General features: G+C 46.2%; 2 protein-coding genes, 2 long non-coding RNA genes and 2 gene segments (V, D, J or C); 4 read left to right on the top strand and 2 right to left on the bottom strand.

Annotated features, from left to right (window-relative positions):
• The window catches only part of LOC102940154 (immunoglobulin epsilon heavy chain-like), a 1,331,510-nt gene that overhangs the window by 828,794 nt on the left and 476,398 nt on the right, over positions 1-26,318 (top strand). The window lies entirely within an intron of this gene.
• LOC119563587 overlaps positions 1-26,318 on the top strand; it is a 797,667-nt gene that overhangs the window by 314,983 nt on the left and 456,366 nt on the right. The window contains 1 exon segment of the C gene segment in view: positions 14,808-14,821. Within this exon segment, the coding sequence occupies positions 14,808-14,821 (14 nt within the window).
• The window catches only part of LOC119568011, a 937,337-nt gene that overhangs the window by 816,718 nt on the left and 94,301 nt on the right, over positions 1-26,318 (top strand).
• LOC102948108 overlaps positions 1-26,318 on the top strand; it is an 883,083-nt gene that overhangs the window by 787,972 nt on the left and 68,793 nt on the right. The window contains exon 5 of one of the 5 annotated variants that reach the window (XM_043526997.1): positions 3,936-3,941. The exons of 3 other annotated variants lie outside the window; for them this stretch is intronic. In XM_043526997.1, the coding sequence (XP_043382932.1) occupies positions 3,936-3,941 (6 nt within the window). Of the gene's footprint in view, positions 1-3,935; positions 3,942-4,588; positions 4,602-26,318 lie in introns of all 5 variants that reach the window. One more of the 5 variants, XM_037915295.2, reaches the window with a different exon arrangement.
• The window catches only part of LOC122462699, a 480,831-nt gene that overhangs the window by 434,798 nt on the left and 19,715 nt on the right, over positions 1-26,318 (bottom strand). The gene's annotated exons all lie outside the window — the stretch shown is intronic.
• Positions 494-25,297, bottom strand: LOC119567844. Of its 3 annotated transcripts, XR_005227815.2 has the most exons (6): positions 25,078-25,297; positions 21,488-21,705; positions 20,595-20,699; positions 3,676-3,796; positions 2,427-2,524; positions 494-1,964 (listed from the first exon to the last, which is right to left on the bottom strand). It is a non-coding gene; the product is annotated as an uncharacterized LOC119567844 (long non-coding RNA). The 3 variants fall into 3 exon arrangements; XR_006285396.1 differs by having other exon boundaries at positions 2,427-3,796; XR_006285397.1 differs by having other exon boundaries at positions 521-1,964; positions 2,427-3,796; positions 21,400-21,705.

Below are 26,318 nucleotides of genomic sequence, written 5' to 3'. Positions count from 1 at the left end.
TTAGCAGGGATCGCTCAGCCCCAGACAGAGCCACACACCACGAGCGGAGTAGGAAAAACCAGGCAGATCCCCAGCTCTTTCCAAAATGCACCCAGCCGCTGCCCGATTCTCCACCCACGATTCACCTTCGAGGGCTCGAGCGGAACTTAGCCGGGAAATAAAATTCTTTGCTCGTAGCCAAATGGGTCCAGGCACAGACACGGGGAGACATCGGGACATACAGAGTTACACCAAGCAGCAAAGGCAGCTTGGGGTGATGTGGGGGGCACTGTACAAAGGTCTCCCTGCAGACGACGTGATTAACGACACACATTTCTATAATAATACCCCCCCCCCTACTCACCGCCTCCCTGAGGGGCCGGCAGTCGGTCCCTCTCCTTGGCTCAGAGAGCACCTGCCCTGCTGTACTCAGCACCCTAACACACTGAGAGGCCCATTTCTCTCTAGTGTCTCTTTCTGTCTGGGTCCCTGCACTCACAGCCCTTGTTCTGACCAAGCCAGGGGCTGCCCCGTCCCCTCCCCATTCATTGCAGGGGTATGTTGGGTTCTGCTACCTAAAACCACCCTTTTCCTGCAGCTCCGTCTCCTCCCGATCTCACATTCCTAGGAGCGTCTCATCTGCCTTGGCCTTTCCCAGGGACTATTTGTATTTATTTTATTTAACCAGCACATTTGGCAATAGCCACTTCTGTGTTGGCGAGACAGTCACTTGCTCAGAGAGGAAAGCGATGTAGGACTCTCCTACCCAGCACTGCCTTGTCTCCCTGGGAGTTTATCCTCCCTGGGTGACACCCACATGCCAATCTTTAGCCTATGGAGTTCACTTCGGTCCCAGTCCAGGGCCCTGGACCCTCCCAGCCACCTTCTGTCACTACAGGTGGGCTGAGCTGAGCGCCCGGTCTCTCTGGGGTGTAAAGGGGACCCCTGTCCCCGAGGGGACAACGCCATGTGCTGAGCGCTCACCCCCCTCATCTCTTAGACCCACTCTAAGAAATACACATGCAAATCTCTGCCGACGGGGGGGGGGTCCTCTTTAAACACAAACCTCTCGTTGCAGGCGCCTCAGTCTCCCCCCAGACACAGACCTGCTCGTTCCTGCCCGCTGGGGAGTTTCTCTCTTTCCCTGGAAACGAGACTGCCATCTCTGTTGCTTTTCGTTTCCCTGTTCTCTGCCTTCAACTGTGAGTGTCTATGGGACAGTGGGGGAACTAGGGACAGACCCACGGATTTGTTCACTGGCTAATATTATCTTTGCCTTTTTCTCCTTTTCCCAGGTGTCCTCTCTCGGGTGCAGCTGGTCCAGTCCGGCCCGAGGGCGGTGAAGCCTGGAGAGACCCTCACCCTGAGCTGCGTTGTCTCCGGGGTCTCCAGCTCTGCTCAGTATTATTTCTGGCACTGGATCTGGCAGTCCACAAGGGCAGGAGTGGACGGGACGGGCATATCCATAGAGCAGGGGGGCAAACTACGCCCCGTCTCTCCAGGGCCGAGTCACCATCTCTGCAGACCCCGCCAAGAACCAGGTCCCCCTGCAGCTCCGCCCGCTGACAGCCGGGGACCCCGCCGCCTGTTCCTGCGCCCGGAGAGACACGAGCAAGGAGTGGCAGAAAAAGGGGAAGCCGCTTCTCAGGGCTTTAATGCCTCTTGCCTCCCATCCGCTCCTCGCTCTGCAGGATGGTGAGAGAGGATTTCTTCCCAGCTCGCCAGGGCATGTCCTTCAGCTCTGACACATTTCACACGGAGCCCCCGGGCCATTCTCCGGCTATGGAACCGCTCGCAGAGGGCCGCTTTGGCGAGTGACGGGTATTTCCCATGTACTGCCACAAAACTCTTCTTTAAAAGTCATTTAAGTTTTCCGTAAGTGCCGCACCCAACCACGCGAACCTTAAAGGGAAGCAGACACACAACTGCGTAGGCACTTGGCTTCCAACTCACTTCCAACTCAGGCTTCTTTGAAATTCAACAGTCTGGAAACAAAGACATGGAAAGTAAGGCACTCCTCCCTCCTGGAGCGTCACACCCGCTCCCCGCACTAACTTCTCTTTGTGGCAGACTCCAAACTCTCACAAGGAACACCCTTTCTATCTCCAACAGACAGCGACAGACAGCGCACACCCCGCTTTCATCAAGCTCCTCCGGTAACGCCAACGCTTGGCTGATAATGTCAACCACAGTCAACCAAGTTTACACACACACACATAAAAACACAAACATGCACTCATGTACAAACACACAAATACACATATAAGCAAACACACACATATGCATAAACACACACACACACAGCACATACAAACACAGATTTCCCCCTTCACCATTTAGAAAGCTATCTAGCATTAATTGAAAGACTGAAAGTGACAGAAAATCCACCGTGTCCCCAGGAAAATTATTTTCCATGGTTAATTTTCCTCATTGTTAAAAATTTTCACCGTATGTCTCGTCTCCATTTGTCTAGCTTCATCCTCTAGCCTTTGAATGGTGTCCTGCCTTTGTCCGCTGGATAAAAATGCCATCGACGATCAGAAATCTTTGAAATGGGAAAGAAGAACTGAGTAGAAACAGGAAGGTGAATTTCCCTTAAAGTCACTATTTTAAGGTCAATATAATTTACTCTGAACGGTTTATCAAGCTGAAAGCTCAGAGATGAAACATTTGAGACACTCAGATACCGGAACAGAAGACAATAACTGTGTCTTGCTGAATACAAAGATCACTGAGGAGACATCATATAATAATTATACTGATGCGTAGGAATAAAGGAGCTACCGGGCCAGTCTTGTCTAGTAATTCATCACCAGCAACAGCTAGCGCCAGCTGCTTCTGAGAGGTGCAAGAGTGACCCCCAGTGGACGACTATGGAATGACGCCCCATGGAGGCTATTTCTTCCTAAAGTTTTCAGGGTTGTGGACTCAGAAATAGTGGAGAAAGAAAGAAAGAAAGAAAGAAAGAAAGAAAGAAAGAAAGAAAGAAAGACGGATTCTATCTATAGCTTGAATTCTTTGCATCAGTCTCTAAAAAGTAAAGACGTTGCGGTGCCCAGCTAGAGATGAGGTAAAGGACATTTGGTACGGTTGTGTATCACTGTGTTACTGGATATCTGGGGCTCCACAATGACACACCTCCTTTCAAAAACCTAAGCACACTGGCACTCCTGTGAGAAAAGACAGATTCAGGACAACTTCTCATTAGGCTCAACAGTTGATTGAAATGCATTGGGCCTCAGCTGGTCATTCCATGCACTTCCATGAAGTTATATCATTTTATACCCCTGGGGGACCATTTTATTGATATTATTAAAGCAGAGCCTAGTTATTATTATACTGGTAGCACCCATAGGGCCCAACCTAGATCATGGTCCTATAGTACTTGGCACTGTATATAAACATAGGAAGAGATAGTCCCTGCCCCAAAATTCATTGCAATCTAAACCCAGGTTTTCAAAGGAGCCTGAAATTCCAGAGCCATCTGGGCTCTTCACTCCACTCTATGTTCCCTTGAAAATTCCAGTCTAAATATGCAAGGGGAATGGAGGCAGGGAAGGTGAAGTGATTTGCCCAAGATCATACAGGGTCAATGACAGATTGGGAAAGGAACCCAGGTGTCGCAAATCCAAATCCAGTGCTCTACCCAATCATTCCACTCCTCTCCAAAGAGTTAGAGATTTTAAGCAGACATACCTTCTGAAGTGCTGGTCTCACGTTGGTCCTAGCGTTCTAAAAGATCTCAGCTGAATTCAAATATAGGAATTGGCCTCACAGCTCCTACCACTGTTCTCTCTCCAGTCGCGGTGTAAATCTCCTGTCTCAGAGAGAGATTTAGCATGGGAATGCATCACTGTGTACTACAGTGACTACCACAGTGACAAAACCCATTATAAAAACCTCGTTCTGCCGGCAGCTGTGCAAAGCAACCCAGTTTCAGGCGGCTGCTAGGTTAGTATTCCATCAGAGGGAACTGAAGGCTGAAATTTACAAATCCATCTAAAGCATTTTGATGCCAGGTTCTCAATGAAATGAACAGGAGCTTCCAATGGGAGTCGGGCACCTAACTTGCTTATGCACTTTTGCAAATCCCACTAGATACCTCTCTGCACCTTTTGGTGCCTAAACATCTTTGTAAATGTGTCCTCGAATCCTGCAGAGGGCTTTGAAAAATCTCAGACTATATTTCTAAGTAGAGTTGGTCCAGAAAAAAGGAAGGAAAAAAAGTTTTCAGAAAAAGTTTTGGGAAAAATATGTCCCTTTTTTATCAGAAATTTCAGATCTCTGTTTCAGGCAGGTCTTCACTACCCGCAGAATCATGATAAATTGATCCCCGAACGTGCTCCCCGTCAACTCTGGCACTTGCGAGAGGTGGAAGTGGAGTCAATGGGGCAGCGGCAGCGGTCGACTTGCCGCCGTCCTCATGGCCAGGTAAGTCGACCTAAGATACTTCAGAATTATCTTATTCCCCTACTGATCTTCTTCCATGGAAATGAAAAATAAAGCTTCTCTCTCCTACTGAGATTTCCCTGTCCCAGACAAGAAATTTCTCCAATGATGTCTTGAAAATTGACCAGAATTTCACTCTTTATCCATACCAGTACTTCCCAGTTTACTACTTCTAGCTCCTGAGTAACTCAGCCATTCCAGAAATGGGTAGGACACATTCTAGACTGGATTGATTCTCATTAAGAATATCGCAACTGTGTTTTCCCAATTTTCACAATTTTGTAGATATTAAGGTCAGAAAATATATATTAGATCACCGAGTCTGACCTGCATAAACATAGGCCATAGAATTTCAGCCAGCTACTTCTGTACTGAGGCCAATTACATGTGTTTCACTAAAGCATATTTTCTAGAAAGGCATTCAGGCTTGATCCGAAGACTTCAAGAGACAGAGAGTCTGTCACTTCCCTTGATAGTTTGTTCCAATGGTTAGTAAACTTGACTTTAAAAAACCCAGTGCCTTATTCCCAGCTTGAATTTGTCTGGGTTTAACCTCGAGCCATTGGCTTTTCTTCTGCCTTTCTGTGTTAGATTAAAGAGCCCTTCATACCTGGTATCCTTTTTTATAAGGTAAATATATTGGGCTCCTTAACAGCCTCCCTTTTGTCCTGAGAACAACAAACATGGGGGATGGGGATGCAGCATTTTTCTCTCTCCAGTGGATTAAATCTACCTGTTTCGTCATGTTTCTAGCTTTGTATATCCTCCACCCGTCACTGTAGAATGTTAAGGCTCGTTGTGAAAATCCAAAAGAAAAGAAAATGATACAAACTCAAAGAAATTCTCCATTCACCTCTCTGACACCAGCAGCTCTTCACAGCTAGGTGGCTGAACAATCCAAAACTGCATTGGCCAAGTTAGATGAGACAGAAGAGATTTTTGTATGGCTCTGTACCATTGTGTCCTATGGAGTAGCAGCTACCACAGTGAAAAGTCCTCTATCAAAAACATGATAATCTTAGAAGCTGTGCAACAGAGCCCAACAGAGGGCACACTCCTACATTTTCATATTCATTGCCATTGGATGGCCGAAGATTTTGTCTGATCGGATATCGCTGTGATGGGTGGATGGCTACCACAGTGACAACTCCCGCCATAAAAAGCCTAGATCCTGTTAGAAGCAGCCCAAAGAATTCAGGCAAGGAAAGTTCTCATAGACTTTCCATCACAGCAAAAAAGGGGGTGGGAAAGCTCCCAGGGGAGGAAATAAATGTTCAGGTGTGCACCTGTAACAACGAGCTGTGCTTCTTCCACACTGGGATTTTCCAAGGGGAGTCAGGCACAAACCTTGGGAGTTAGGTTTCGAACCTGATCACCTATCTGCACCTTTAGCTTCCTCCTTACCTTTGTGGATCTTGCCCTTCGAAATTCCCAGACCATATGGCTAGCGAGAACACTACATATTACTTTAGAGAGGACTGTGGCTGAAACTCACCCCCGGTCATTCTGGGCTCTAAGACTTAGAATGCTAAGCTACCCAGGCATGAACTTTAGCTCTGTGAAATTCCTTAAATTCCCTTGAAAATCCCACCCAGACTCAAGGTTCGGTACCTTCCCTGTGAGTTCCCATCCCATCAAAGGTTTGGGTTTTTTTAAGTTTCACCTTAACTCTGGATTTCTTGTGGGAGTTTCAACGGTGTTTTTCTTGTCAGAATATTTATATATAAGTCAGTTTCCCCTATCCACATCCCCCTTGGATTGAATCTCCGTCTTTCTCTCTCTGTCTCTCTATCTTCCCCCCTCCCCATCCTCCACCCCCGGGTCTTATATCAACACCCATTGCTGCAATATCTACTTCTCATTGGGAATATCCACCAGAAAAGAAAACAATCTGATCTTGGGGACATTACTAATTGACTCCTCTCCCAGGTGCAACTCTTTGGAACTGAGTGGAAGAGCTCTGCAAAAAGGCATTGATGGGGTTGAATGGTTCCGCTTCCAGTGGAGGAGGTTTTTGTACAGTTCTGTATCACTGTGATGATTGGGGTACCTCCCACAGTGACAAAACCCCAAACAAAAACCCATGTCCAGCAGCAACGACCGAAAGAAATCTCTCTAGCAGGGGTCCTGTCATCACAGAGTCTGGGCATCTGACAAACATGAATAGATTTAGACTCTCAGCACAGCTGCGAAGTAAGGACAGAAAGACACAGAGGAGAACATTGACCCCCCCCTTCACAGGGAGATGCAGTTACATATCTATCTAAGCCACTTACATGGCACTACTACCATAGTACCTATGGACCTCACAATCTTTAATGTGTTGATCCACATTATCCCCTTGTGAGACAGCTGGAGACCCAAGGAAGAGAGACTAAATGCCAAATATGTAAAGGAATTGGATGCCTATCTCTTTAGAAATCTAAATACCTTTAAAGGTCTGGCCGTAGGTGAACTTGCCCAAGGTCAGATATGCAGTCTGTGTGAGGACAGGGAATCAGACTGGGATCTCCCAAAGTCACAGGCTCAGGTCATAAGCACTGGACCATCCTTTCTGCAGATGGAGAAGCAGAGTCATAGAAAGATTGAGGATCAAATCTCAAAGCTCAGTGAAACTTCTCTGATGGATGGAATCTCTCTATTTATCCATCTTTCGGCCACCCTTCGCTGCAAAATGTAAGGCTCGCTGTGAATGTCCGACAGAGAAGAAAATGATTTGAGCTTGAAGAAATTCTCCATTCACCTTTCTGACATATGTAGCTCTTCACAACTAGAGGGTTGAATGACCCAAAGCTGTATTTTCCACGTGGATTCACTGACAAGACCAAAAAGATTTTTGTATGGCTCCGTAACACTGTGTCTCACTGGGCAGTGGCTACCACAGTGAAAAGTCCTCTATCAAAAACACAGTCATTTTAGCAGCTATGTGGAGCCCAACAAAGGGCATGCTCCAAAAATATTTGGTCACACCAACATTCATTGCTATTGGATGGCCAAGGATTTTGTACAGCTGAGTAACACGGTGCTAGATGGAGTAGCTACCACAGTGACAAATCATCTAGCAAAAATCTAGACCCTATTAGAAGCTGCACAAAAATACCAGGCAAGGAAAGTTCTCACACAAGTTTCCATCACCGCAACAATAGCTCCCAAGTGAGAAAATAAATATGTAAGCATACACCTCTGACTTCTTCTGAAATATCTCTATCCCCAGGATTTTTTGAGGGGACCTATGGGAATCAGGTACTAACCCTAAATCAATGGGAGTTGGGCACCCAACTTGCTTAGGTGCCTTTGTAATTCCCACTGCACCAGTAGGCATCTACAAAACTTTTGTCAATCTGGCCTAAGGGATTAAGGACCTGAGCCAAAACCCATTGAAATCCAGGGGAGTGTTTCTATTAACTCCAGCTGGCTGGAGGTCAGGTCCTAGATGACTTATCTACAATCATGCAAGAAGTATGTAACAGAGCCACGACTTCAACCCAGCTCACCTGGCTCCCACTCCAGTGCAGAGGCAAGGAAGCTGCCTTTGAAACTTTTTTCCATCACACCAGCATCTGTTCCCATGAGACAAGGGTGGATTTTGTACGACTGTGTACCACAGTGATAGCGGGTGGTATAGCTACCACAGTGAAAAATCCCCTATCAAAAACCTGGAGCGCATTAGTGATGGTGATAAGAAGTCAGATGAAATGGAATCTGCTCACATCTTCACACCAGTTCCCATGAGGGGGACAGGGATTTCATACTGCTCGGTATCACAGTGCTAGGTGGAGCGGTAGCTCCCACAGTGTCTCCTGTCAAAAACCCAGACACACTCGCGACTCTGAAAACACAGTACATAATTCTGGACCCCAGAGCCTTAAACTTCCCCAACTTTGATCTCTTGACCGTGCCTCACGGAGTCCTGGAAACAGCTGTGTGGTAGATCTAGTCATCTGGTTAGAAGGTCCTGTCCCAGAGCCATTAGCTCATTTACTTTACACACAAGTTCCTCCGTTCTGCACCCAGTAAAACCAGGAGAGCCTCATCTTAGAGCCACGAGAATGATTCAAGGATTGGAAAACATGTCTGACAGTGAAAGACTCAAGGAGCTTAATTTATTTAGCTTAATGAAGAGAAGGTGAAGGGGTGACTTGATCGCCATCTATAAGTACCTACACGGTGAACAGAAATGCCCAAATATAGAGTTTTTCAATCTAGCAGACAAAGGTGGCTAGAAGTTGAAGCTGGGCAAGTTTTTCAGACTAGAAATCAGGTACAAACTTTTAACACGGAGGGTAATTAAACTTTGGAACAATTTACGATACTCCATCACTGGCCATTTTAAAATCCCCCTGAAACATCTGCTCTAGTTCAAATAGGAATTAATTCAGGGAAGTCCTATGGCCTGTGTTATGCAAGAGGTCAGATTAGATAATCACATGGGTCTGATACTCTATGAATCTCTGACCTATTCCAACATACAAAGAGCCACAATTTCATCCAGGTTACGTGGAAAGAGAAAAATGCTTCACGTCTCTCTCCTTCAACTGCATCTTCGCCTCTCCCGCCGCCCCCCCCCCAAAAAAAATCTCACACAGGGAAAACCTTGATCCATTTCATACAAAGGGGATTTTGTACATCTCCATACCACTGTGCTGATTGGAGTAGCTACCACAGTGAGACACTCCTGCATCTCTTAGCAATGACTGTGCGAAAGAAATCTGGCACCTGTGCATTTACGTGGCCCCATCACTGCAGCATCTGAGTGCTTCGCGGTGCAGAGGGGAAACAGATTGTCGAAGGAGATTTAGACACACAATCACAATTGAAATTAATGGGAGATGTGCTTCTAAATCCCCTAGCCCAAATCCCCATTTTACAGCTAGGGAAACTGAGGTATGGAGTGATATAAGGACCTGAATCAAAGGAATGCCGTGGATCCGGTCCTAAGTGACTTACCAGAAAACACACCAGGAATCGAGGAGATGAACCCAAGAGTCCGAAGTCCCATCAAGCCCCTCTTCTTCCACATTATTCCAGCAGGAGAGCTTTCCAGAGACTTTCCCATCACCCCAATGTTCATTCGCAAGAGATGGGCAAGGATCTTGTATGAGTCTGTATCACTGTGATGGGTGGGGTAGCTGGTACCACAGTGATACGGCCCCTATCAAAAACATAGACCCTGGAGCTGGCTGGAATTTTCCTTGGTGGTTTGCCTATCTAGCAGAAGAATGTGAAGGATCTCCAACAATTTCTTAAATGTTAAGGCCAGAGGGACCATTGGAAAGATCATCTAATCTGACCTCCTGTGTGTCACAGGTTGTAGAATTTCACCCAGTTACCCTGTATTGAGCCCGATAACTTGTGTTTGACTGAAGCAGAAAGGCATCCAGTCATGATCTAAGACATCAAGTTGGAGAATCCACTACTTTCCTTGGGACTGGTTAATTGCTTTCACTGTTAAAAAAAAGTGTGTCTTATTTCTAAGTTTAATTTGTTCGGGTTTAAATTCCAGCCATTGGTTCTCATTCTACCTTTCGCTGGTAGATTCAAGGCCCCTTTAGTACCCCGGATGTTTACTTTATTCCAAAACATTCAGCTTTGGTTTGGGGAACTGGTTGGGGGAAGCTTGAGGGGGGAAAAAAACACTGAAACAAGCATTTTGTTTCACTTTGAAAGTGGCATTCTTTCCTTCTTCCTCTCACTTTTCATTTCCCTCTTTTTCCCCACTGATAATTCAGAGAACTGAAGAGTTTCTCTCCATTTTGAAAGGAGACATTTTGAAAATTAAAAAAAAATCAGATTTTTTTAAAATTAGAATGTCAACATTTTACTGGAAAAAATCCATTTTTGACCCAAAAAACCTCATTTTTTGCCCACAACTTTCCCAATGAGAAATTTTTTACCACTCCTGCCATGCCCGATGAAGAACTCTGACCAGGAAGCAACTCCAAAATCTCCCCACCACACCAATACTCACGTACTCATGAGAGAATTGTTATTCATGATCCCCTGAGGATAAGAAAGGATGGATGGCCCAGTGGTTACGGCAATAGATGGGCACTTGGGAGACCTCTGTTTGATTCCTTGCGCTTCCGCAGACTTCCATGAGCAAGTCATTCATGGCCAGATTTTCAAAGCCATTTAGGTACCAAATGGGATTTTCAAAAGCACGTAGGACCCAAAACTCATTGCATTTAATGGGATTTGGGCACCTAGATGCTTTTGAAAATCCCACTAGGTGCCTAAAGACCTTTAGCAATCTGTCCCTTAGCCTCTCTATGCTTCACTTCCCCCTCTCTGAAATGGGGGATAAATAGCAATCCCCCACCTCACAGGGAAGTCACAAGGGTAAATAAGGACTGTGAGATAGGTTGATATTGTCCTAATGGGAGGGTGATCATATCAGTACCTAAAATAGATAGATATCTTCTGCAATGTTACTTATGGATATTGGAACTAGTCTCTCTTTCCCCACCACACACCCCACCCCTCTCAGACAAGAAGATACTCTCCTCTAGTCAGGTTATTCCATCATCGGAAGCTAGCGGTCATCTGCACCTTTCTCTGAACATACAAAACGACCAGGCCGGGTCAGACCACAGATCCATCTAGCCGAGTATCCTGTCTTCCGACAGCGGCCAATGCCAGGTGCCCCAGAGGGAATGAACAGAACAGGTGATCGTCAAGTGATCCACCCCCTGTCACCCATTCCCAGCTTCTGGCAAACAGAGGCTAGGGAGACCATCCCTGCCCATCCTGGCTAGTACCCATTGATGGACCTGTCCTCCATGAATTTATGAAGAAGCTGGCACTGGCCACTTAGCGGGCCAGAAGTCTCATCCTGGACCCTTTATGTAAATACCCTCTACAGGCTCCCTATTAAAATAGCACCCCCATTATCTGCCCCCTTTCATTCCCCCCCGCCCCCCCACCTCCAGGCTCCATGGGCAACTCCGGGTCCTTGCAGCACCACAAAATCTTTGCTGTTTCTGCACCGGGCTCTGGCTCTCACGCAAGGTGGGTGCTTCTGGGGGAGAGCGCTGGGCTCCGCCTGAGGTTATTCCCTTTTATAACCCTCATTCTTCCTCTTTCCAAGTGGTCTGTCCCAAACCCAACCGGTTCCATCCACCCCTGGAGCAGTGAAGTCTGGAGACACTCTACTGGGCTACGATAGCAAACCCCACTGACACTCTGATTCCGCCTCTGGCTTCTGCCATTGGACAGCCCTGGCCAGGGACCCTCCCAAGAACCAGCTGCAGACACCGCCACATAATACTACCCGGGGGGAAGGGAGTAGCCACCACCATGACAGATCCCACAGAAAAGTTCTGGATGTCCGAGCCCTCACCTCAGTAAGCCAGACCCAGGGGGCTGAGGAAGACATTTTTCTGTCTCACCAATATTCATTCCGAAGGGCCAGATATTGAGAATTTCAAAGCCTCCCAAGGCAGTCAGAGACAAAGTCCTCACTGAAGGTGAAGACAACAAATTTCAATGGAATTTAACCACCAAACTGCTTTGCAAATCCCTTAAATCCTCTGAAAGACTGAAATCCTTTGGACACCCTACAGTCAACTGACTTGACTTCTATACACAGTTCCTACTCTGTGTTCCTTTCCCCCTAAAATCTATCTACTTGTCCGTCTGTTCTTAGACTCAGATACCACTGTGAAGGGCGTGAAGACTTGAAGAGGTTAGAGTAGACAACTCTAGACTCAACTAGAATACAACAGACTAGACTAGAATATGTTAGAATAAACTAGAATATACTAGACTATAATTCAGTAGAACCTTGATTTTACAAAAAAAGTCTCACAAACGATCAGTTATATGAGCTATTTTTTCTGATGTGGGGGGGGATGACACAAAGAAAGAAGTTGATGACAAACAAGTCAACATCCCTTCACATTCAGATGTCTTCGATTCACTGGAAATCGCTTCACAGTGGCTTGAAGAAGAAGAAAGCAATGCAGTGCACCATACTGCAACTGATGCACCGTACCTACCGTCATTTTGAGATGTTCAATGTTATGAAGTCCTCAGTCCCTAATTAGTTAAAAAAATAGGGACTCTACTGTAGGCTGGACTAGAGTAGACTAGGCTACAATAAAATTGACTATATTAAAGCAGACTATAATAGATTAGAGTAGAATATAATATCCTATACTAAGGTAAACCATAATAGACTAGGCTAGAATAAAATAGACAAGACTAGAATACACTGGACAAGACCACAATAGAATAGCATTTGAGATCCTTCCTGAATGTCTGGAAAGATCCTAGCATGGTTTGGCTGCTCCCTAAGAGTAATAATATTCATCACCCTGAATTTTATAATTAACACCCCAAAATAGGGGGCATACTTTAGAGAAGCTGTTAAGAGTTTCCACCTTTTTGAACATTTGCCCAAGCTGCTAAGACCGCTATGGAAGAATCTTGGCCCTAGAAGATTTTGTACGGGAGTGTATCACAGTGTAACTACTACGGGAGCTACCACAGTGACGCACTTCATGCCAAAAACCACACACGGCCGTAGAGGTGCCAATGCAAATGCAACAGAAAACCACAGAACCAAGGAAAGCCATGTTAACCGGCATATCTATTTAGGGATATCTAGTTTCTGAAGGGGACCTAAGAGACTCTTCATGACACCTGGACGTTAAAACCTGGCTGGAAACTAGGATTAGGAGTTTCAGAGGAAAAACACCTTCATGCTCCTTTGAAAATACCAGCCCAGAGAACTGAATACCTTGACTCAACCAGGATTTGAATTCACACCTTTGAACACTAGATCTCTGAGATCCAATCTTTGGCTATAGCCAGGGGAAGAGGAAGAATATAGGAATGTCATCCATTTCAGGACCGATTTTGATGTGACTAAATCTATCCACAATTTTCTAAAAAAAAAAAATGATTAGAAAAAGAAAAACAGACTGGGATTTTCAAAGTTCTTACAGGAGTGAGGTGCTCAACTCCCATTGGAAATTGGGTGCCTAAATACCTTAGTCTCTTTTAAAAATCCCAGCTGATAAAGATTAGGGGTGTGACTTTCAAAAATAGCAACATGACGTGCAGCACAAGTTTCCTAGAAAATCGGTGGGACTTACGATCCTAAGCAACTTTTGCCAGTGCTCCCTGGGGCTGTTTCCATTACAGAGAAGTTGAATCAAAATGGACTTCAGATGGCTACAAACCAATAAACTCTAGAGAAAAGGCAGATGAAGCCCTTCTGTTCACACTGCCTCAAAGCACGAACAACGGGATTTTCAAATCCAACTGAAATTCAGCAATTTTAAAACTGATTAAACAAGATGCCTTCTTCTGCTCATTTGACCCGTGGAACTAATTGTCACAGAGTATCAATGAGGACAAGAGCTCATCAGGATTCGATAAGAGAAGGGATATTTGTAATGATAAGGAGAACACACCGAATTACAACAGTAAGTATGGAGGGGGAACGAATTTTGCAGAGGACGTAAACCCGTCTCTGTCAGGGCATGAGCCAACTTCTAACTGATGCAAGCCCATCTCAAGGTTATTCCATATTGCCCACTAGGGGGCAGTTCTTGCACCTCCCTCTGCATTGTCTGGAACTGGCCACAAGACAGGAGATTGTATGACAACAGAGTTTCTCAAACTGGAGATCCCAACCCAAAAGGAGATCACAAGACTATTGTGGGGGGGGGGGGGTCATGACAGCAGTGGCTGCTGGCTGGGCACCCAGCTCTGAAGGCAGCGCTGCCGCCAGCAGCAACGCAGAATTAAGGGTGGCATGGCATGGGGGGGTTGTCACTTGTTGGGGGGGTCATCGCAGCCTGAAATATTTTCAAAGGGGTACTAGATGGGCCACTGGTCTGACCCATGCTAGCAATTCCTATATTCCTGTGTCTAAACATTCTAGACTAGTCCATTCTCCTTTCCAATACTTTATTCTACCCCACCCTGCTTTATTCTATTCCACTTTACTTTCCTCTATTCTGTTCTAGTTTTAAACATCCCATCATCCTGTATTCCTAATTCAATGTTTTTTAAAGGGATTGGTAATTTGTCTCCTGCCTATTACACTGTTTTCAGGACTGGAAGGATGAGTTATCCTAATAAGTATCTGATTGCGGTTATTGGAAGAGATGAGGAAGATTTTGCAGGGCTGTATATCACTGTGTATACTACTATAGCGGGAGCTACTATCACAGTGATATACCCCCTAACAAAAACCATGGACGTATGAGTAACGATTAAAAGACACATACTTTCCATCATGGGAACAGGAGGATGAGAGTTTGAAAGCCGCTTAAGGAATCTTGACGTACAATTCCCGTTAGATGTGATCGCCTCCTACGTACCAGCGGTAACGAACATTTGGTATTGGCACACATCACTGTGTTAAGCAGTAGCTGGAGTTATCACAATGACAAACACCATATCAAAAACCTCCGTACGGTCACGGCTATGCCAGCAAGTCAGACCTAGAGAAACGGCATTTTGGAAACGTTTTGATCAGAAGCAACTTCTTTTAAAAAAAAAATACTTTCTCCATTGGGTAAAAAAATATATCTTCTGAAATGCTCTTGTCAAATAACACATAAGTGGATCCCTGGAAAACACAGAAACTGGGGAAGATAAATCAGAGATGCAAAGAATTCCAGAGAACCATGAGGACTGAGGGGCATTTATTGAGCTCAATGAGAGTTAGGTGCCTAACCCTGCTTAGGTCTTTTTGTGAATTCTCCTGGGCACCTCTTCACATCTTTGGGTGCCGAAAGACCTTGGCAATCCGGCCCCCAGTTTCCTGAGTGCAAAACAAAAACAAAAAGTGACCTCGTTTAAAAAAAAATAACTAATTCATGTTTCTTACCTGTTGGGCCACTTAGTACACTAATTACTCTCGAGCTCATTAGCTTGGGCAAACATTCCAATTCACTGGAGGCTTTGGCATCGGCTTGGATCACTGTGTTGCAGCTGCTGGAGTAATAGGTGGTAGACGTATAACGATGAGACCGCAGGGAAAGGTACCCTGACGATAACCTGTGCGCGTTGGCAACTCTGCAAAAAGCACAGACGCACTCCGACTTTTCGAAAGGCCGCCAGCGCCCACGAAAGAAACTCCCGGCCCAAGGCACCATTCAACACAAGGAAAGGCCTTGGAATCTAAACTCTGGTCTTCAGATGGTAGAAACTGAGCTTGATGGAGCTCAGCAATCACACATCATTATTTGTATTCCCCACGGGGCTGTGCTGTGCTAGGCCCATAGTGAGGGGGGAGGGGCGAGAGAGGGCAGCCGGTTTCAGCGATGTTACTGAGCGTGGCCGTGTGAGCGTGCTCAGTACAAGCCAAGCAGCAAATCTGCGGGGGGGGGGGGGGGGGGGGGGAGGGGAGGGACATGTGACCCACATGCCCTGATGCTAGGTGCTGTACAAACAGGCAGCAAGACACAGACCCTGTCCTGACACGCTTGCAGTTTTACAAGACAAGACAGACAAGAGCAGGGAGGGGAAAGAGAAGCGAAGTGATTTGCTCAAGGTCACAAGGAAAGATCACTTGCAGAGTTGGACCTGGCTACAACCCAAGTCCCAGAGCAGTAAGAACATAAGAACGGCCAGACTGGGTCAGACCAAAGGTCTATCCAGCCCAGTGTCCTGTCTTCGGACAGTGGCCAAAGCCAGGTGCTCTGGAGGGAATGAACAGGACAGGGAAACATCCAGTGATCCAGACCAGTGCTCTGTCCACTACACCAGCTGTAGTGTAGGCTCCAAGGTCTTGCTTATGCCTCCGGGTATCAGAATCTGGCCCTGAGGGGCAGTAGAATATTGTGGAGCTGTCTTCGTATCCTGGTCATCTTGGAATTAATCTCCTCGGACAGAACATGAATTTTGAATAAAATCATACAGAACCAGGACCAACCCCCCCCGCAAAAACAACCCAGGCTCAAGGCAAATATTAAAGATCAACATCTCTTAGGACACCTTGACCAGGCTTCCCCGAGGAGCTGATGAGATTTGGTGCGGGGTTGTATCACCGTGAGCTGGTAGCGGTTGGGTTCCCACAGTAATTAATTCAATAGCAGAAACCTCCCTGAAGTGACGATTATGCACAGAGAATGTGATCTAGCTATTTCTCTTTGTCTGCTTATCCTGTTCATACTTAGCCATCTACCACCTTCTCTACCCGTTCACGTGGAATCTGTTCCTGAGCTGCTAGGGACATCCTGAATATTTTCACCTCCTTTGGAGAGCAAGGGAGATCCAGTGATAAGGGCAATTGGCTGGACCTTGGGAGACCAGGATTCCCTTTCCTGCTTATCTACAAATAGCCTCGGTGACCTGAGACATGTCATTTAACCTCTCAGTGACTCGGTTCCCAGTCTATAAAATGGGGATAATACATGGTCCTACCTCATTGGGGTCCTGTGAGTGGGAGATGCTCAAATACTGTGGTGGGGGTGGGGAGGTCAGATACAAACATAAGATATCATTATAGATACAAGCAGACTCAAGTGAACCTCACTTCCAACAGCTTCAATGGAAGAAGATAACTATGAATAACTCTCAAGTCTCTTCCTCCAAAGGTATAACCCATGTAGTGGATATTTTAAGGTTTTCCTCTTAAGACTGTTTCCATTACAGAGAAGTTGAATCAGAATGGACTTCAGAGGGCTACAAACCAATAACCTCTAGAGAAAAAAGTCACTTAAGCTCACTGCAGCAAAAATGCACCTGAATTGGTAATGGGATTGTTCAATACACCAATTCTATTGTCTCTCTGTCCCGATTCACATCCATCCATCTTCACACACATATCCATCCATCCATCCATCCCTATGCACCCACCTATCTATTCATCTGTCCACAGATGTAGATAAAGACACAATTATGATATATTATCTCGCACACTTCTATTTATCTATCTTCTTTTCATACCCCCCTCATCTATCCATCCACCTGGAGTACGTACCTTATCTATCTAGCCGTTCTTCCACAACATATTTCTGTTTATCTGTCCTCAAAAACATCTATCAATCCATCTGCACACACACCCCTCTGTCTCTCCATCCATCCATCCCTCCATCCATCCCCATACACAACCCTCTGTCTATCCATCCATCCATCCCCATACTCATCCCTCTGTCAATCCATCCATCCATCCCCATACACACCCCTCTGTCTCTCCATCCATCCATCCCCATACACACCAGTCTATCTGTCCCTACCCGCCACCACATTTTGCTCTCTCTCCTGGCCAGGATGATACATTTTGTAATGTTGTTTGGCTGTTACCCTCGAGCCCATTTTCTTAACGAGTCTGTGTCCCCTCCCCCACTGCCCACTCTAGCTGTCTCTCAACAGCTTCTAGTTACCCCCCGCCCCCGAAGGTTTGTGTAGAGGCATGTAACATTGTGACAACCCTGGGTACCACTGTGACTAAGGCCATTACAAAAATCTCACTGTCCTTAGTCTCCATCAAACCTCTCATCCAATCAGGTGGAGTTAAAAACCTGCCTTGGGGAAGATGGAGCCATTGAAGGAGGAAGATGATAAGATTGCTACCAGACACTGAAAGAATAATGCTTTGAACACAAGCTACAGGTAGGCGAGCTCTGAGCTGAGATCATTCTATGCTAGAATCCAGTGGAAGTTTTTAGATGCACCTTAATGGCACAACCACTTTGTATTTTATCGTTATATTGCAGTCAAGTTGTACACGGCAGACCCTGCATTATCTATCTGTCCATCTATCCCAATACACACCCTGTCTATCGATCCATCTATCCATCCATCCATCCCCATCCACACCCCTCTGTCCATCCATCCATCCATCCCCATACTCACCCCTCTGTCGACCCAGCCAGCCAGCCCCATACTCACCTCCCTGTCTATCCATCCATTCATCCCCATACACACCCCTCTGTCCATCCATCCATCCATCCATTCCCATACTCACCCCCGTCTATCCATCCATCCATCCAACTCACCCCTCTGTCTATCCATCCATCTGTGCCCATCCACCACCACATCTCTCTCTTTCTTATCTATCCACTCAAGGATGACAAATATTGCAATAACATTTAACTGTTACCCTTGCACCCATTTTCCCAATGAGTTTCTGTGTCCCCTCCCCACTCTAGCCACCTCTCAACAGTTTCCAACTACCCCCCTCAGCCCCTGAGGTTTGCGTAGAGGCATGTAACACTGTGACAACCTGGGATCCCACTGTGACTAAGGCTGTTACAAAATCTCACTGTCCTTAGTCTCCATCAAAAGCGGGTGGAGTTAAAACCCTAAAGGTCTGGTTTGCCTGGGGAAGATGGAGCCATTAAAAGAAGAAGATGATAAGATTGCTACCAGACACTGAAAGAATAATGCTTTGAACACAAGCTACAGGTAGGCGAGCTCTGAGCTGAGATCATTCTATGCTAGAATCCACTGGACATTTTTAGATGCACCTTAATGGCACAACCACTTTGTATTTTATCGTTATATTGCAATCAAGTTGTACATGGCAGACCCTGCATTATCTATCCATCCATCCTGACACACCCCTCTGTCTCTCCATCCATCCATCCCTCTACCTCTGTACGAACCTACCTCCCTTTGAATTTTGTAAAGAACACTTCAGATGCCTCGCAAAGACAATGGAAGGTTGAAACATTCGAAGCTGTCTCTGTCCCTTTCTCCACAGTTCTTACTTTCCCCCTGGGGTGCAGGTTTGTGGTATGAAACTGAAGCAGACGTTCTGGTCTGGGGATGTACCATTGTGGGCACTACGGGGGCACAGTGATTTACATCCATTCAAATACCAGCTGGGGGAGGGACACCTTAACTAATTAGGTTGCTGCTGACATTGGGAATCAGAGGTCTGAGATCCCAAAGCTTGGCTGTTTCTTGCCAAGGAATTGAGGAGATCTGCAGTGTTATTGGAAATGTCACACTGACGCATCTCACCCAGTCTCATTTCTTTTCACAGTCACTGGCACAGCTAGGACGCTGATTCTCCTTCAAGATCACTTAACTAATCAAAAAATATGCACATGTCCTCATTAGCATCCTCTGCAACAAAAATAATCAGTGGGATTTTCAAAGCTGTCTAGGGGATTGCAACACCCAGCTCCCATGGGAACATAGTTCATTATTCATGTTGAAAAGAATTTTCCTTGCAGGTAGAGTTTCTCTTTCCAGAGGCCACATTATTGTTATATTTCTACCAACTAAAACCATTTCAAAGTCTGTTTCTGAAAAATCTATGACAATGCACCTTTCCTTGCTGGTATAATTTCTGTTTAGAGAAGACTAATTGAGAGTTATTTCAAGGAACCAGAGGCAGTTAGAAGACCAACTTCAATTGAATTTCAGTGGGGTTTAGGTACCTAAGGTTCTTTATCTACTTTTGGAATCCCCAGACCACCAGGAGGGTGCTTTATCTAAGCTACAAAAACATGGGGTAGCAACTTCTAGCGAAGTTATGGTTGGAGTCAACAATTAAGGCTGAGGTTTCCCATTAGTCTCTTACGACAATCCCCACTTAAGCCCTCCCAGTGTTGGCTTCAGAAGGGAAATACAGAAGGGAGAGACACAGCGAATGCCATGTTGTGAAGTACTCAATGTAACAGGGACTGATTGGGAATGGGGCATGGAATCTGGTTTATTCCACTTATTTAGGGCACTTGTACTAATGTTTACTCTAGTACCTTATTCCTCAAGTGAGGGAGGAAGAAGGAGTATAGAGAGAGACAGATTTATGGGAGGATGGATGGAGAGAAAGACAGACAAGTGTTTGTGGAGACAGACAGATCTATCTTGTAAGGGCTGTAGACTCAGACCTCAGGTGTCTATTAATACAATCCAGAAAGGCACCCACCTAACACCCTACCTACTTCTGACATATGTTTTCAGCATGCTTATAAAGCTCCGTTGACTAGCCCAGCCTTATTCAAAGTAAAACCACCACTGCAGCTAGTACAGCATACGAACAACTGGAACAAGCACTAGGTGGCCATTACAGGGCTAGTTAAATGTCTTTTGCTGCCTATTACACTGCTCAAAAAATCTACAGTCATCCCCACACAGAGGAGAGCAAAGCGACAGAACCACCCACAGCTGGGAGCCACCAGATCCATGAAGAGAGGACACAGTTGTCTCTGGGATTCACTCTAGATGCCCACATAGCTGGGAATACAGACCTGAAATCCATGAGCCATAAGCAGCAGCCGGTGGCATCGTCTCCCAGCCAAAATGGCTTTAAATCCAAAATGTTGGTCCTTAGTGAGCAAGTCCACAGGAAGAAGCTGTTTGTAAAATAACCTAGTGTGAAAAATTCTGCTGGTATCTCCTCCATTCATTAAATCTATCAACCTATCTATATCTAGCCATCCATCCATCCCCATCCACCCCCTGCATCCATCTATCTATCCCCACACACATCCTCTATCATCTATCTATCTGTCTATTCCATCCCTATACACTCCCGCTATCTATCTGTCTCCATCCACTCCCTCTATCTATCTATCTATCCCCTTACACCCCCTCTATCTATCTATCTATCCCCATACACCCCCTCTATCTATCTATCTATCCCTACCCACCCCGTCTATCTATCCATCTATCCATCCCCATCTACCCCCTCTATCTATCTATCTACATCGACCCCCTCTATCTATCTATCCATCCCCATCTACCCCCTCTATCTATCTGTCTATCCCCATCTACCCCCTCTATCTATCCATCCCCATACACCCCCTCTATCTATCTAATCTATCCATCCCCGTTCACCCCCTCTATCTAATCTATCCATCCCCATACAGCCCCTCTATCTACATATCCCCATACATCACCTCTCTCTATCCATCCATCCATCCCCATACACCTCTCTATCTAATCTATCTATCTATCTATCTATCTATCCCCGTACACCCCCTCCATCTGTCTATCCATCCCATACACAAAGTCTCTCAATATTTCTCTATGCATCTATCCCCATACACTCACCCCTGTCACTCACTCACTATCTATCCTTCCCCAAACACACACTGCTCTCCCTGTCCATCCATCCACACGCTGCTCTGTATCACTGTACTTTGAGGAGCTCAGCTTCTGGAGTTATTGAGCACCATGCAGCCAGTTAAGCATCACAAATGCCGTTTCCGGGCAGCAAGAGGAGTTGGAACCGGTGTGTCTGTTTCTTGGTGTGTAAATTCTCTGAGACAGGAAGTCTGTTCCCCTTCTGTTTCCCCCAGCGTGCAAAGGATGCTGACAAGTGGATTTGTGGCTGGGGGTAAGTTTCCAGGAAGCAGCCTAGAGAGAAATGACAAAGGGTTTGAAAAACATGTTCCACCCTTACCCCACCTTTTCCAAACGGAGGTGAATTCACACCAGGGCCTGAGAGGTTTCAAAGGAGCCCTATGGCAACTATGCAGCCATATCCCATGGACTTTCTGTGGGAGGTGAACCCCTCGCGCCCTTGGGCATGTTTGCAAACCCCAACCTAAGGGTGACGTCTTGGCCCCTTTGAAGTGGATGGGAGTCTTGCCATTGACTTCAGGGGTTCCCGGATTTCACCCTGTGCGTGTGTTGTGTGTACTATGGCAAACCCGACAGAGCAGGGCCCCACTGTGCTGGGCACGTCAGAGACGCACAGTGAGAGACAGTCCCCGCCCCACAGACCTTACGGACACAGGGCAGGAGGGGGGTTAGCTTGTAAGGCCAGAAAGATCATCTGTCATATGCAGTAGGTTAGATGGGAAACAGAGCAGAGCTGAGCCATAAGACCATAAGAACGGCCAGACTGGGTCAGACCAAAGGTCCATCCAGCCCAGTATCCTGTCCTCAGACAGTGGCCAATGACAGGTGCCACAGAGGGAGTGAATTTAACAGGTAATGATCTAATGATCTCTCTCCTGCCATCCGTCTCCACCCTCTGACAAACAGGGGCTAGGGACACCATCTCTTACCCATCCTGGCTAATAGCTATGAATGGACTTAACCTCCATGAATGTATCCAGTTCTCTTTTAAACCCTGTTATAGTCCTAGCCTTCACAAGCTCCTCAGGCAAGGAGTTCCACAGGTTGACTGTGCGCTGCGTGGAGAAGAAGAAGACCTGATGTGATCTGAGTAATTAACACATGAAGGGAAGCCTCATGGTTTGGAAGACAGAATTAAGGAGGTAGATGAATCATCAGGTTGAAAACAGCAGGTTTGTGCTAAATAAGAGACATCAATAGGTCAGTAGGCTAAGAAGACAGACTGTCTGAGCCAGCTTAGGTCAGAGGGAGAACACCCAGGGAACCATTTCCTATTAACTAGATAACCAGGGACAAAATAACTTCGGAATAAAGAGGAACTGGAAACATGGACAGCGCGTGGACAGTGCATGCTGCACAGGGATTGGCTCCGGCAAAGTAACCGAGCCATCCAAACGCGTGATGCACCATATAGTGAACGCAATGAGATGTGTCATGTGTATAAGGGAGAGGGTTTAGATGAACCTTTTGAGCTGTGATACACCCAGCATCCACCCCCCCGCGTCTGAGTCGGATCAACGGTGCTTGGCACTGCTGTATGCCAAGCAAAGAAACCTGAGTGACCAAGGCTGGAGTCAAACTGAGTTATTGGGATGCCGAGTGGAAAGAGGTCTCGGAGGAATCCCAACACCGAGACAAGGAGAGACTGAAGGTGGGATTTTTATTGAAGGAACGATGCATCAAAACCCTGTAGGCTTTCAAAGATACAAGCCTATGTAACTTTCCCAAGGGCTCAAATGGAGTCTATGGAGCAGTCAGGAATTGTACCCCCATCTCTCGAGACAGCACTGAGCCCACTGCTTGTCAGGCTGACCAATATTGTCTCAGGGTTTAAGGCCAGAAGGAACCATCACATCTCATTACATTTCACCCACATGTCCCTAGATTAGACATTAGTTAAACCAAAGCATTTCAGTTCTCAGGAGACTTAACTAGGAGTCACAGGCAGAGAACACAAGACGCCCAGCTGCCACGGTGCCCGAGTCTCCTCCAGCAGCAGGAAATTCATGAGGTGAGATGTGACCAGGTGAGCTAAGTAGGCAAATCATCCCCCACACTGCAGAGGAAAGCGAAAACCTTGTGCTCCTGTCTGTTTGCATCTATTGTCTCTTGCCTTGGACTTCTGTTTAAGCTTGGCAGAAAAAGATTTGTGTTTATAATTTCAACGGATGCTTAGTTTTACGCAATTTTCCAGATTTTTATTGATTTCCATTTTCACGGTTGTGCAAAATTATGGGGTTGAAGCCCTGTTATTTTTATCCCTTGAAATGTTCACACAGGGGCAGGAAATTGTGGGGCTGGTCAGACAAAGGGGGGAACCAGAAATCATTTAATGACAGTAGATGCTGAGATTCAAAAAGTGAGAGCTCTGTTGTTGTTCAAACACAAATTGTCAGCATCGCATGTCAAACTGTGCAAAGGAAATACCCTTCAATCATAGAATATCAGAATTGGAAGGGACCTCTACTAAATTCTCAAGCAGCCTTTTTCCTACTTGGCCTGTCTGTAAATTCCAATGATCATCGATGGAGATTTTTTTCTTCGGTTTTTGGGCCCGGATTTTTTTACCAACAAAAATCGAACCCTTCCAAACCAATTTACATTGTGACCTCTTTGGGGGGGGGGGGCTGTCTGTGATCTGTGTTTGTACAGTACCTTGCACAATGGAGTCCTGTCTCATGAGTGGGGCTCTGAGGCACGATGGTAACAGGAATAATAAATTAAGGCTATCTTTTTTTCACTCCTACCTTCTCCTCAATCTGCTGCTATTTTTAGAGACAGATGGACCAGTGCAGCGGTCCCTGTCTGCGAACATTGCACTAGATGTCACTGTATCTAGCAGAAAGCCCACCTCGGTGCTGAGTTAAGTTTTAGCTCTGGTGTTTAGCACCGTGGGGACAATACAGCAGCACAGTGATGCACTCCCGTACAAAAACTTCCTGCAGGGTCTGAGCACAACCCACGCAGCGAGACAGCATGCCGCCGCGGTTTATCAAAGTCCGACGAAAGCAGGCCAGATGCCCTGGGATAGAAATCAATGGTTTAACACCCTTATTTAAGGGCTACCACAAACACCACTGCTACCACCAATGCTTAGTTCCTGCCTCAGCCAATCACAAAGCACTTTTTAAAGTGGGTCGCCATCATTACTCCTATTTCACAGGTAGGGAAACCGAGGCATGAAGAAAAGAAGTGACTTGGCCAAGGTCATCCAGAGCTGGGAACAGAACCCTAGTCTCCTACTGCAATGATCTACCCACTAGGCTAAACTGTCTCCTTTCAATAGGAGCTGTACGTGGGTGTCTTTCATTAACCCACCACTTGTTCATTTTGGCTGGGCTTGGCAAGAGGACCTAAGACAATGAGGCTTTGTCTGTATGAGGAAATTGACCAGAATAGCTATTCCAATATAATTTAGTTATTCATAATAGCTCCCTGCTCTATTTCAGAATATTTCCTCTTCTCACACAGTCACTTTTACTCCAGACTAGAGTACCCGCATGGAAGAGTTTTTCCAGCATAACTAAATTACACCTGGATAGCTATTTCCAGGCCATTTCCCCTGTAAAGACAAGCCCCTGGGCAACCAACCCCCATGGAAATTTGAGCATCAAGCCGTGGGAAATCCCCACTGAGTACACTCACCTCATTGTTACACATATTCTAGCAACATCTAGAAACTAGAAGCAAAATTAAGGCTACCCCCTGGTACTAGATATAGCAGACCTCCTAAAAGATAGACCTTTCCCTCTTCTCCCCATGCCAAAAAAGCTTACAGATTGCAATGGGCCTGCAACCCTTATAGAACCAGGAGTGCGGGAAAGAGAGCAGATTGGCTAGACAAAGTGTCAATCACCCAAAGAGAACAGGACTTCTCTGCAAAGGAGTCTGGGTAGGGAAGCCCTCAATAGACCCCCTGGCTCCTGCCCAGCTAGGGGCCAGCTGGAAGAGCCATCACCTGGGGCATGGAGTTCTTCAGCTGGGTAACTAGAGCAAAGTTGTTGTTTGCAAAGATTGTCTGTCCGTCCCTCCATCTCCTTCCTTGTGGTTTCAAGTAAATCTTTGGAGCTGTTATTTTTACAGACGGAGAAGCTGAAAGGCAGCCAGGGTGAAGAGACCTGTCTCTTGAACCCGTATCTCTGGAGCCCTCGCCCAATTTCATAACCAAAAGACCATCTTCTCTCACCTTCGCCGCTCGTTCCTTCAGCAGTGGAGAGCAGCCGCTGCTGGCGACAGGCTACTGATCTCAGATGGGCCCTGGCAGCCATTCCTGTGCCTGGGACGAAGAGGGCAGCAGGTGCTGGCCTTTCCAGAGCAGACTCGCCTCTTGTCCCTGAGCGCAGTTTTTGCTGTGGTGTTTATCACTGTGGGGGATACTCTAGCAGCACAGTGATACGCTCCCGTGCAAAAACTCTCTTCACAGCATGAAACAGAGCACCAGCAGCCTCCCCCTGCCCGCCCTCTCGATGGCTTAGCAAGGTCCGACCGAGGCAGTCCGGCCGACAGCAGGCATGGTTTTATGGCTGTAGGAAATGTGCTTTGTTTGCTGGGTTCTCACATTAATCCACTGCTTGACCATTTGGGAGGCGGGTTTCCAAAGAGATTGTTTCAGAGCAGCAGCCGTGTTAGTCTGTATCCGCAAAAAGAACAGGAGGACTTGTGGCACCTTAGAGACTAACCAATTTATCTGAGCATAAGCTTTCGTGAGCTACAGCTCACTTCATTGGATGCATGCAGTGGAAAATACAGTGGGGAGATTTATATACACAGAGAACATGAAACAATGGGTGTTACCATACACACTGTAACCAGAGTGATCAGGTAAGGTGAGCTATTACCAGCAGGAGAGAAAAAAAATCTTTTGTAGTGATAATCAAGGTGGGCCA

The sequence above is a fragment of the Chelonia mydas genome, chromosome 13, assembly GCF_015237465.2.
Source record: "Chelonia mydas isolate rCheMyd1 chromosome 13, rCheMyd1.pri.v2, whole genome shotgun sequence".
Lineage (NCBI taxonomy): Eukaryota > Metazoa > Chordata > Testudines > Cheloniidae > Chelonia > Chelonia mydas.
The sequence above is the reverse complement of the archived record's forward strand: the minus strand, read 5'-3'. Positions and strand labels throughout refer to the sequence as shown.